Raw genomic sequence first — 14,276 nt, forward strand, 5'->3', positions numbered from 1 at the left:
ATACGGACTTTCGCAATATGTTTGTCCTATTCGAAGCGCAAAAAAAGAGGGAAACCTTTCGCTGTAAATGAAATGAGGTATGGCGATTTCTTGGATATAAAACAATTACCGGTTCCGAGGCTGAATAAGAACGTAGATGGCCAAGTTGTAAAACTGTCTGATATAAAAGTTGTCAAAGTTGAGAAAAACGAACATGAAGAGATAAAAATAAGCTACAAAACATCTTACTTTGATGATTTTAAAGAGCTTGACTTAAATAAAAGAACCAATAGAAATAGTCGTCCTTCAGAAATCAAACCTCTATCTGCGTAAGTTGGATATATCACAGAGAAAGAAAGATGATGTAAGAAGTCTTATTGATGTTGGCTTAATTCCCAATTATTACAAATATTATTATGAAAATATGTTTTGATAATATTTAAGCTTTTTAATTATTTTGAGTTCGAAAAAATGTTAAGTTTCATTAAGTATTATTAATACGAGAAGTTTGTTTACTTGTACCAAATAAACGATATTTCTTTTTATATGACACAATTTCGTTTTATTTTTCTCTTTTTTTATCATAAGGTAAATATTCACTTGACTTTTTATTCTAATAATCAGAACTTTTATATAAAACAAAAGTGGCACTATAAAGAATTTTTTTTAAAGATTTTTTTCTAAATTAGTAGTTACATTATTAATTTGCCTTCTTCAGTAGAAACTAATTGTACTTTAATCAAACTGTTAAATAAGATTAATAATTATAGTGTTTAATTCGCTTATTTTAGTTTAACATCAATTACAGATCTGTTCGAAAAACTTTTAACGGTCATAATGAAATATCTAGATTTTGGGATAATGTCACTTTTGTTTCGAAGGTGCGCTATGTGGTAGGAAAAATAGTCATTACACACTTACCTTTTACATTTTTCTTGATCACTTTAAATGAAAAACTATTAAGATTTAGACAAAATGGGTAGGCAGGAAAATTCGATGATATCAAAATCAAGCGTGAGATCAAACAGGGATGTATAGTATCACCCTTGCTGTTTAACATATACAAATCTACAATGATCTCTAAGAAGGAACAGCAAATTTAAGAATGAGTGTTAATGGTCAACCAATAGAAAGAGTAAAAACATACACCTACCTTGATAGGAACATCAATTAAAAATTGGGACCATTCCACAGAAATAAAATCTAGAATAAACAAAGCAAGATCTGCATTGCAAAAAATGGCTAAGCTATTCAAATGCCACGACTTATCAGTACCCATAAAAATCAGGTTACTACAATGTTATATCTTTTCTATATTGTTGTACGGAGTTAAGTCATGGACTGTCACAGACACTACCTGTAAGAAACTGAAGCTTTTAAAATGTGGCTTTATCATAGAATCCTAAAGGTATCTTATACCGACCACGTTATTAACCAGGACGTTTTATTAAGAATGCAAAAAGGAAAAGAGTTGTTAACCACAATAAAAACAGCCAAAATTGAGTACCTTGGTCATATCATGAGAAACAGCGAAAGATATGGGTTGCTGCAATTAATTCTTCAAGGAAAATTAAAAGGAAAACGCGGACCAGGAAGGCAAAGAATTTCCTGGCTGCAAAATCTACGTACTTGGTTCAACACAAATACCACAAATCGTTTTAGAGCCGCAGTTTCCGAAATACAGATTCCCAACATCCGAAACGGATAGGCACTACAAGCAGAAGAAGAAGATCTTAATAAACTGAAGCGTATACCCATACATAAAAACTATTAGCTAGTTCATAGACCCCTAACGGGAAAAAAATTTGAGCATTAAATTTTGAAATCGATTTTGCCACCGTTTTGTCAAATGTTGGTGTCCGCCTTTGGTCCTGGCACGGCAGTCTATACAGGGTGGTCCTTAAGTAATTGTACAAAAAGAAACAGTAGATTCTATATTTTAAAATATTACGATTTAAGCCAAATTGCTTTAATAAAATGTTGATATTAAGAAAGATACAGGGTGTTAAAGTGCAAAATTAAAATTTTATTTTTCGCTATAACTTTCACGTTTGTAAACATTTATGTATAAAAATTTATGGCTGGGTACTTTTAGATATGAGAAATTATAATTTGATGCACACTTTGATGTAACTGATAGAGGGCGCCACTTATGCTACATACGTGGTATAAATTTGGACTTAACTTTTTTGCTCTTTAAGATACCTATATTTGGGATAAAAAATATTAAAGATACATTATTTTAACAAAAAAAAGGTATACTTATTAATAACTTCAAAACTTAACAGTTTTCGAGATAATCGCATTTTAAATATCAGCTGCATAATTCTAATGTAAGGCAATTACTCTAGGCAACGAAGAAAAAATAGACAAAAACATTAATACTTCTGAATTTTGGTATAAAATACCTTTAACTAAAGTAAATAGTTAACGAAATATTAAATAAAATAAATATGTCAGCAGGATAATTAATAATAGAATTTGACAAAATAACAGAATAATAGGATTTCACATCAAACATATTTCACATCATAAATAACATAACTTTTTGTCAAAGTAAGTGTCCGATATGTCCACCGTTTTCTTTAATTCATTTGTCAATATATTCCATAAAAGATCGTCTCATAATAAATAGCATCATGGTTCTAAAGAAACTGCTGCAGTATTTATTTCTTCCCATAGTTGGTTGCGAATGTTTACGGGATTCTTATAGACACGTTGTTTTAATGCGCCCCATACACCAAAATCAAGCAGATTAAATTCGGGGCTACGTAGTGGCTATAATGTATAATGGATGAATATATTATTTTGGATACATATCCATGGTTTATTATGGAACTACATCTTATTTGTCGCAGAAGTTAAATAATGTATTAAACTGTGATGTATCTCGTTCATTGGTTACTTATATACACACGAAATAACCTTCGATGGCATTACTTATTTATATGATTACGTTACAGCTTACTAGTAACTATAATTACATCTCGAACAAATGGAATATTATAATTTACTAGCGATTTAATATTATGCTGAACTAAATTACCTGTGTGTTTACTATATTTATAACAATATCGGTTACTAGGACAACGATGATGTTTTTGTAAAAATGCTGAGTCTTTCAGGTTAGATTTGTAGCAAAAGTATTATGAAATAGGACACATATGTGTTATTCAATACCTGTGCTCTAGTTTCTATTTGTCCTAATAAAAATAGGTAAACAATTTACGTAATGAACAATAAGTATTCTTTTCGGATTTTTTATGAATTAAATAATTAAATCAATATTTCATCACATTGCCAAGAAATATGACTACCACGACCAATCCAACGTTCACAACAGTTGTATTTAAGTATGTTCTAACTGCCTTCTCTCTAGAATCTGGTGATGTACCATCTTGCATAAAACACATATTTTGGGTTTTTAGCATTTTATAATAGAGAAAAGTAATACAACGCCTTTATAGAAACTTAATAAGCGATAGCAAAGAGAAATTGTAAACATGATGACGACAACGTTTGAATACGGCACCTAAAGAATTTTCTCCAATAAGACATTTAGAACCCACAACAAATCATTTTGCGCTGTTACATTATCATCTTTGAGTTGTTTTAATAAGAATAAACTATGAATTATGCTTATCTACAGGTATTCAGTGCTTTACCGCACAAATATCAAACTAAGAATTATTAAGCAGCTGACTTATGAAATGCATTTATCTCGAAAACGGTAAAATTTTAAGGTTACTAACAAGTACACCCCTTCTTTGTAAAAATAATGTATCTTTAATATTTTTTAACACAAATAGAGCTAACTTAAAGAGCGAAAAAGTTAAGTGCAAATTTATGCCACACATGTGGCGCCTTCAAACGTAAAAGTTATAGCGAAAAATAAAATTTAAAATTTCCACTTAAACACCCTGTATCTTTCTTAATATCAATATTTTATTAAAGCAAGTTGGCTTAAATCGTAATATTTTAAAGTGCAGAACCTACGGTTTCTGTTTGTACAATTACTTAAGGACCACCCTGTATATACATGGATATGGATATGGATATATATATATATATATATATATATATAGCTGGAGTCATATTATCATATATTTAAGGTTTTGTTGATGTTTTTCTTATTTAATTTTTTTTTATGAATTAGTCTCTTTTAATTCTCATCATTTAATTGTTATTTCGTACTTTTGAATATATTTTTTTCATGTTTTGTTGGCTTTTATAATAATCAAGAATACTGTTATTTACGCACATTGATAGAACGTTTTCTTAGGTGCCACTTTGTTATATTTAATTTAAAAATACGTGTGCACTTAATAATAAAATTAAAGCATTTTTACCAGAAGACTTTAACTAAAACATTAAATATTTCAACCAAAAATCACATAGTTTTTTGTTGCCAAAAGTACAATACGTATATAGAATAAGCCATTGATGAAGAGTTCCTTTTTGTTTGACGTATTATCAAAGTGTAAGGAACAATCATCCACTTAATCTCAAAGAGTACAGCCTACGTTTTGTAAGTGCACAAATATCGCAATAAAGCAAATTGTTTGGATTGAAAAGGCCAAAGGCAACGCAATTTTCAAAAGAAAATGTTCATGCGAGAACTCACCTGATGCCAGAGTTTCAAAATCCATATTGACCGCAAAAAGACAGTTTTTTCACAGAGAAGTCCCCCGCCCCGTCACTTATACCTCGACGATGACGAGCATCGGCTTTACTGGACCTTAGTTTAAATAATCCACTACATACTCTTGTTGTATTGTACCACTGTAACAATCTTATTGTTTGAGCGCCGTAAACATCCGAGTGTTATATTTGTTCTATTTCAATTGTCCAGCCAATAATTTTTAACATTTTTCGAAGGGATAGTAGGCGAATAGTTTTTTACTATGTAGATACTACTCTTTTGATGATAAAGAGGCGATAGTATTAACTGGGGAGCTCATTTTTTAATTTACATACCTACGGGAGCTTTAGTTACATATACACGCAGAAAACTACAAGATATTCGTTGATCATCAATTAATTATATCGTTATCATAGTTATTATATTTCAGATAGGCGAATTTGCAAGATAATAAAAGTAAATATCACAAAAATGTCAAATGAATGTCAAAGTCAGAATACATATTAAGTTAGAACTCTTTCAACAATACTTAATATTAATTAATATTAAAGTATTTTTCACAGTTTCATTTAGTAAAACTGGTTAAAAACTAAGTAGTGTGTGAACTTCGGCAGTAAAAAGGTAGTAAACTTATTGGAGAAAATCTTTATAGTGCTACCTTCAAGTCAACCGAGTAAACGTTACGTGAGTACCAAAAATCACTTTATAGTATTTATATTAATATTAATATAACCTATAACGTTCCGAAGAAATAGAAACAAATCCAGTTTTGGGTCAAAATCCACATCGGTTTTCGAACCGGTGATAGGGCCGGACTTATAATTAATCAACAATGACTTCGAATAAAACTATGAATCATACTCACACTTCATCTCACGTCTCATATTCCAGTGTTGTCAACGCATTTAAAGATCCAACAAAAGAATAAGCTATAATACTTTCCAGTATTGAAGGAACTCAAGTTCATGACTATATCGTCGCCGTTGGTTCACTAGTTGGTCCACGTAACGTATCCTTCGCTTCCAGAATTTCCAACAATAGAATATGTCTATATCTATCATCTAAAAATGCAGTCGATTTACTACTACATTCCCACAAATATGTTAATATAAAAGAAACTCAAGTAGAAATAAGAAGACTTATCTCTCCAGCTCAAAGACTAGTCATATCAAATGCTTGTCATACTGTTCCAAACTCGTTAATTGAACAAGAACTACATCAGATGGGTATAAACTCTGTCTCAAAAATGACTTTTCTAAGAGTAGGTATGCCTAAAAGCGAATACAATCATGTCTTGAGTTTTAGAAGGCAAATATTTATTACACCTTTAGACAATATATCCATTTCTGATTCTTTCATTATCTCTTATGATAATACCAATTATCGTTTATACCTTTCTATAGAAGGATTTAACTGTACAAAATGCAAGACTATTGGTCATCAGGAAGCTGAATGCTCTAACCAAGCAAACCCCACTACTTCTAATGTATACTCAGAAACTTCTTAAAACATATTACCTACAGTAAATACATCTAATAACCAAACAGAACTACAAAGTTCTGACAAAGCTAATTCATCCACTGCTAGTGCACATCCAGAAACTTTTCAAAACACATTAATTACAATAAAATCCTTTAATAACCAAACAGAACAAATTATGGAAACTGACAATAACCTGACAGGATCCATAAGTAATAGAAGTGAAACATCTTCCTTAAAAACTCCAACATCATCAACCTCAAACAACATCAGAAATCCTACTCCAGTAGAAATAACACCAAATCCAATTAATACAAATCTCCCTAATCAACTAGAAAGGTTCATCTCATCTTCTCCAGACACTAACGAAAATACCCCACAGACCGATTCACAGATATTTACTTCTCCGGTAGTAAGCAAACCAAAAAAAAGTCAAAAAAGTCAACCAGAAAGTCCCGCGAAGAATTTTTACTTTCACTAGAGTCAATTAAAGACAAAATAGAAAACAGATCACCACCGTTTATCCTAAATTATAATGAAATATGTGACTTTCTAGAAAATACAATATATGCCAAACACCCTGAAATAATTTCAAAAGATTACTCGAATGAAACTACCGAGCTAATTGAGATCCTTAATTTTGTTCAGGTTTATACTCACAATTCAAAATTAAAAAATAATATAACTAGATTAAAAAAGAAACTTAAGCCCAATAATATCTCTTCCACAGAAGAAACAGATGAACAATTATCTCAGGCAGAATTCTAACATGTCCAATTCCTTTATTTTACAGTGGAATCTTAATGGGTTTTATACCCATTTGGAACAGTTAAAACTATTAATAAATGAATTATGCCCAAAGATCTTATGTCTTCAAGAAACTCATTTTAAACAAGTTAATATAAATCTTCGAAATTATCAATGTTTTCCAAAAAACAGAGTAGCACAACAGGCCAGTGGCGGAGTAGCTATCTTCATGCTCTAACCCACTGACTGTGAAACACATCCTGCTTGATTGTCCTCAATTCAAGGAAAAAAGAAGATCCACGAATTCACAGATGATGATCTCAAGACAGTTCTCACCAAAAAAATTTCGACAGTGTTAAGCTATTTAAAAGACATCAAGTTATTCAATTTTATTTAATGTAATATTTCATGTATTTGTTATATCCACTAATAATTCTGCGCGGTTGATGTGGTTTTGTGTTTAAATAAAAAAAAAATGATTTTGATACAATTTTGCAATATTTTAATTTGATTTTACAATAATCAGGATTTACACAGCACCAGAACGAAGTACTAGCAACAACTGAAGGCGAACTGCAAAAACACGTTTCTGGAAAACTGAGTATAAAGTTTAAAAACATGTTAGAATAGTAAGAGCGAAGTTTTATTTTATTAACAAAACTTAAAAGAGGATATGTTCTAAAGCTATTTACTTGTGGCATGTTTGGTAAAGGTATAGTTTTATGGGATTTGGCCACAATTGGCTGTAATGATAATTACATTTTTTTTTTAAGAAAAAAAAAGTTTTTTGTAATGTAATTATTATTACAACCAATTGTGGCTTAATTCCATGAAACTATACCGTAATTAAAGAGGATTGTGCAAGATTTGGAAGATTTTATAAAATAAAAAGTATAATGGTTTATTATTTTTTATTCTACAAAATTAAACAGGCTGCTAATAGCAGTAAAATAATTTGCAAAATTCGCAAATAATAATGCTTCATTTAAACTAAATTTGATTTTCATCGTCTACAGTTTCTTCGACTTCTGTTACTAACATACTAATTCCTCCACTAACAGCTTCTTGTAAAACACGCTTGTGTGCATAATTACATGGGCATGGGTACATAATTAAGAAGATCGTATAAGTCCTTTTTCATTTCTTATTTAAGCTTGAGATCACTCTGGTATTTGAGAGGAAGTTCTATACTATCTACGTTAAAATTTATTACATCGTGAAGTTTCTTTCGTCCCTTTTGGAGTATGACGATTGTAAGAATTTCCGTGTTATATGCGAGATATTTGAGATTTTATTGCTGCTTTTTGAAGAATACTGAAATCTTGGACCATTTCCCTCGTGACATTAACAACTTGGAATTTGTTCTTTTTTTTTAGTGTGTGTAAGGAAATGGAAATAGTGTTCTTTAGAAAATACCTCACAGTCATTGATCTTTAATTTAATTGAACCAAAGTCTCGATCACATCCCATCATCGAATGCCCTGACATTAAAAAAACGTGCTTAATAAGATCAAAGCGATTTTCATCAATGTGGTGAAGGTTAGACAAAACAATGCTTATGTTCTTATTTTGCCCGGCACAGTTATCACTAAAAATTGTAACTTTACGCACATGCTTATTAACAAAGTTCTCCAAGTAGTGACTATGAAAACCAGCTATTTCGCACGATCCGCGTGTATTCATAAGTTGGCACATCTGCTGTGCCTACTCTGTCAACTGTTTTGTCAAAAAAAAAAACAACATAACCTCAAAACTTTATTAGTGTATTGTTCAAAACACGTGTTTTGTGTTTTATATCAATATTATATTTTGTTGTATCTCAGGTTATGTGCAAATTGGTGTTATTTTCATTGATTTAACTGTGAAATCAGGTTTAACTTTTTAATATGGATATCACTCCTAGGAAAAGAGAAAGGATCATAACACTTAGTGAGCATACACCAATGACTCAGAGGGACATTGCAAAGGAATGTTGTGTGCAGAAGTTTGGGTGCAGTAAACAAAATAATTAAACAAAAAAAGGGAACAGGGTCAGTTGAAGTGCAGTGGAAAGAAAAATGTGGAATAAAACGGAAGACTACTCCTCGAGATGAAGCTTTTCTTTTGCGCGATAGCAAACCTTATCCCAGAAAAACAAGTTATGATCTTCGGCAAGATTTAGAAAAGGCTGGAGTAAAAATGCACGACTCAACGGTACGCAGACATCTCTTAAAAGAAGGGAGAAGAGCGGTGAGACCGCAGAAGAAACAACTTCTGACAGCGCCTACGATAAAAAAAAAAAGAAAAAATTGCGCAATAAAATACACTCATTGAAGTGCAGAAGTTTGGAGAAAAGTGTTATTTTCTGATCAGACCCACTTCCTAGTGCAGTGCCAGCGATCAAAATTCGTATGAAAGGCAGCCAATAAGTCACTTTCAGCTAGCCATATTAACCAAATAGTTAAACATCCCACCAAAAAAATGTTCTGGGGCTGTTTTTCATACTCAGGAACTGGCACTCTTATTCTTATTGAAGGTATGATGAACAGTGAAAAGTACAAAGCCATGCTAGGGCATCGCTTAGCTATAGAGCTTGACAAAGTACAGACCGAAGGGACTGCAATTTTTCAACAAGATTCAGCTCCATGCCATGTATCAAAGGTTATGAAGAAATACTTCAAGGATAATAATATTGCCCTTCTTGATTGGCCTGCGAATTCACCTGACCTTAATCCTATTGAAAATTTGTGGGCAATATGTAAGGCTAAACTACAAAAATTTGACTGTACTACAAAAATAAAAATGGTGGAAGCAGTGATTAAGGTGTGGTTTAGAGATGACGCAATCACAAACAATTGCAAAAAATTTGTGGATTACATGCCTAGAAGACTACAGGAAGTCATAAAAGTAAAAGAGGACATATTAAATACTAATTAATGAAAAATCTCATGTAAGTATACCTAAATTTACCTTTGGCTTAAATAAACCATATTTACAAATTAATTCTGTTTGTTCACATTAATTCGCATAATACTGTATTATGGCTGTTCCTGTTTGAATTGTACGTTGCAGGTAAGTTTAGGCGTGGGTAATGCTTGTAAATCAATACATACAACTTCAGTATTTTCATCCTGATTGCTTTTGTAGCTTGTCATCATATTCTTAGCAGCTTTCTGCTTTGCTAAATGATCCTTCAGTTCAATATCCAATTCAGTTATTCTGGAAGAATTGGGTTGCTAGTCTTTAACCCATCAAGTTCAACTTTAATCTTAGCAGGTATTACAATTATCAACAGAAGGAGGCTCTTCTTCTTCATGTGCCTTGTCCGTTCCGAACGTTGGCAATCAACATGGCTATTCTGACTTTGTTTACGGCAGATCTGAATAGTTCAGCAGATGATAATCCGAACCATTGCCGCAAGTTTTGGAGCCACGAGTGTCTTCTCTTCCCTGGACCCCTTCTGCTGTCTATTTTCCCTTGAACGATCAGTTGTAGTACTCTATATTTATTATGTCTCATAACGTGACCCAAGTATTCCAACTTTCTTTTCTTTATACTTATTCCTACCTCTCTCTCTTTACCTATCCGGCGTAGTACCTCTTCGTTGGTCACGTGCTCAGTCCAGGATATACGTAATATACGTCGGTAAGCCCACATTTCGAAGGAGGCTGAACACTTATATTGAATTTGTTGACAAAGATATTTCGATAGTAGGACTCTTATCACAGACTGTTCTTCAGGATGTGTCTGTCTTAGCCATTCCATATAAGCTCTATATACTCCAGTAATTGACGAAACCGGTGCTAAATGGTAACAGGACTTTTGGCTCTGCTATAGTGACTGCAAACGGTAACAATTCAATCAATGTGATCTCTGACCAACTGCTTTCTATATCCAAACATTTTATTTCCTGGACTTAGCTTCCCTCTGTTATCGCCCAACACAGTTCCTATAGTGGTCTTCTTTTTCGCTTATGCCATTAATGCTAATAAAAGCCTGACGACAAACACATTTTCTTTCTCCATTTATTGAAACAGTATATTCTATGCTCCGAAGCTTCCTACTATACTTTGTCTCAAAGTGACTAGTCTGTACAGGGTAAGATATGCAATGCTAACCTTATGGGAATTTCGCCAAGACGTTGGCAGTTTTATGCAGTGAGCGATGGCGTTCTCTATTAACTATCTTTCAAAATGAACGGAATAAACAAGGAATTCTCAACCAACTCCTCACGTACAATTTTATGTAATTTACAAATATCGTTTGCTAATAATTTTACATAATACTATACCTACATTATTTGTTTTTAATAGTAACTTATCAACTTTTATATTTTATTATAATAAAATGTGCATTAAATAAACATTTGTTTCAAAGTTTAAAATAATTCCGGTAATTTCTATTAACTGCCAAATTTAAAATGTTATTTACTGTCATAATGTGTAAGGAATTTGTAATTTTGGTGGATATCAACTGCAAATACTTTCTTCTAAGTTATTCAGTAATTCATAGGCAATTAGAGTAATTCTTGTACAGAATATGTTTAAATGCTTGATACATCCAGGGCCTTAATTAGTCTTTATTTTTTCTTCAAAGCGCATAAACATATTCGAGTTACGATTATTTGTACCATCGTGAATGTACTGTTACTGTTTTGTTATTGTTACTATTTATTGGTGGCTGTTATTGTGATTTGCTGTTGGCAATAATTTGTTCATCAGTTTTTTCGTGACAACATACTACCAATAATAAACACCATATTAGCTGTTGTAAATGTCGAAGAAACTTTGCCCAACTTTTCACGGGCTACGCTACATCGCTTGCTGAGTGATATGGATTTTGTGTTTTTTTAACGTGGCAAAAATTCAATTTTGATTGAAAAACCAGAAATCATCTCGTGGCGTCATCGTTATTTACTCGCAATTCGTAAATCCCATGCAGAAGGATACAACATAGTGTATTTGGATGAATCATGAGTAAATATCAGACACAGTGTCAAAAAATAATGGGTTGATAAAACAATTACATCTTATTGCGATGCTTTTGTTCGTGGTCTGACAATAGGATTAAAGGCTCCAACAGATCGTGGTGAACGGTTCGTTTTATTGCATGCAGGATCTACCAGTGGATTTGTTGATGAAGCAGAGCTCACGTTTTTGGCAAAGAAAAATACTCAGGACTACCACGACGAAATGGATGGACCGACCTTCGAAGATTGGTTCGAAAGTAACTTAATGCTAAATTTGCCAGAAAAAACTGTTGTGGTAATGTTAGTTGGAGAGAAGACATCAGTAGAGAAATATAAGACATACACATAGAAGAAGACTTATGGATAAATCGAGAGAAGTGGCAGCTGGGTATCGAAAGACATAGGAGAACGTTTTAAATCGTTCTAGTTATATATATATATATATATATATATATATATATATATATATATATATATATATATATATATATGGCTGAAAATAAATTTATTTAATAAAAATATCCTTATGTGCTGGAATATTATACTATTCATACATAACCTCACTATACACACAATATGCCAAAAAAAACGCGACTTCAAGAAAATACTCACAAAAAATAGGTACACAAAAGTTTTGACGATTACCGCAAAAAGTTTTAAAAAGATATAAATAAGAATTTCGAAATAACTTATCTCTTAACGTTAGGATAATTAAAACATCAGTCTTGCTAATAGCATAAGGGTACATCAAATAACGCAATGCAACTGACGCCAAATAGGATAAAACTGTCCTAGATAATATGTCGAGCCAACTTACCCAATACCTTAATTTATTTTATAGTTTTTTGATTTATTTTAGCGTTAATGTTATTTGACCTGTTAATTATGAATGCACCTTCCCAAATTATTAAATCTTTCGTTTCTGGTTAAGTACAATTTAGTTTAAAAAAACGATTCTTTATTTATCACGGTCAAATAAATTAATTCACATTTTAGTTCAACTTCAATTGATATTATATTAAGTTTTCAACAATTTTTTACGCAAGGTCCATCCTTTCTTTGTCTGATGTATCCTTGTTTACAAACACAACCCGAATTGCACACCATAGGACAAATGTTACATGATGGTGGATTTCTACGTTCACAAGTTTCTTCCTCACAACAAGATTTGCATTGAACAAATTCTGCATTTGGACCACAAGCACCTAAAAATTTAAATGATTATTATAAAAATGATCTTCCTTCATAACAAAGTCAATGAGCTATAGAAAAAAAAAACGGGTGTGGCAGTCCAGTGGGACTGCCGGTGGAAGTTACACTTCTATACACGCATTCGCTGTCACAAATTTATTTGGGAGTCAATCTGCACAATCAATACATATTATGTAATTCTATAGGTAAGACATAGCAGAAAGAGAAACATAATTAATAACAACTTCCTAACAATGAAGGATTGAATCAATATTTTGATGAAAATGTATATTTTTATTTTCATATATGTATGAAAGGAGTTGAATGCAAAAATTTTTTTACACATACTCTGCAGTAAAATTCATTGTTTATTTTGTTATTAATATAATAATGCAATACAAATTAAACTGCAATATCCATAAGTATTTAAAAATGACAATAATGTAATAATATTAATAAAAAAGTCCTCCCCGACTGGAAATCCAACCCCGGTCTCCCGCGTGACAGGCGGGGATACTGACTACTATACTACCGAGGATATGACACAAACGTATTTCAAAATTGACAGTTCTGGATCATACAGTGATTTATTGAGATTATTATTTTGAAATACAAAAGACTAATATAATTATGAACATTTAATAAATAATACAAAACATATCACATAAATAATAATATTAATAAATATTTTATTAAATGTATAATATTATATGTATATATATCTTTATATAATATATATAATATTAAATTATATATACAAAAGGAACATTTTTATATTCGAGAGAGGAAGAGAGAGGGAAAATATATCTTCTGTCTCTCTCTTACTCATTATCTTACGTATGTAATGATTTCACAGATTCACTCCCATACAAATTTCCAACGTGGAGCGCGCGTATAGAAGTATAACTTCAAAAATTAATAATATATTGTATTCACTAAATACAATTTTCTTGATTTTTTTGAAAATGTATTTAACATTTAACTAAAGGCTATAATTTATTCGGTATAGCATTCCACCGCCATTTCCGATCACAACACTGCCTATATATCTACGGTCGACGTAATCTATGTTTGATTTTTCTACTAAAAGCTTCGTCAGTGGCAAAGTAATTGCTACACATAGATCGTTTTGAAAACTCAAAGACAGTTTACCACTCATTTATGCAGTACAAAAGCCCCTAAGTATGTAATTAAATAAATGTTCATTAGCATCATAATTATTCAGTTTTTGGCGACCAAATTTAAATATAGGCATTCCCCAATTTTTTTCATTTCCATTTTCAATCATTG

General features: G+C 31.7%; 1 protein-coding gene across 2 annotated transcripts in view; it reads right to left on the bottom strand.

Moving 5' to 3' along the window:
• The window catches only part of zyd (sodium/potassium/calcium exchanger zydeco), a 97,315-nt gene extending 92,532 nt beyond the window's left edge, over positions 1 to 4,783 (bottom strand). For both annotated transcript variants that reach the window (XM_072520278.1, XM_072520277.1), the window contains exon 1: positions 4,604 to 4,783. In XM_072520278.1, the coding sequence (XP_072376379.1) occupies positions 4,604 to 4,628 (25 nt within the window). In that variant the 5' untranslated portion in view covers positions 4,629 to 4,783. The remainder of the gene's footprint in view (positions 1 to 4,603) is intronic.
• Between the last annotated feature and the right edge of the window lie 9,493 nt (positions 4,784 to 14,276).

The sequence above is a fragment of the Diabrotica undecimpunctata genome, chromosome 1, assembly GCF_040954645.1.
Source record: "Diabrotica undecimpunctata isolate CICGRU chromosome 1, icDiaUnde3, whole genome shotgun sequence".
NCBI classification, from domain to species: domain Eukaryota; kingdom Metazoa; phylum Arthropoda; class Insecta; order Coleoptera; family Chrysomelidae; genus Diabrotica; species Diabrotica undecimpunctata.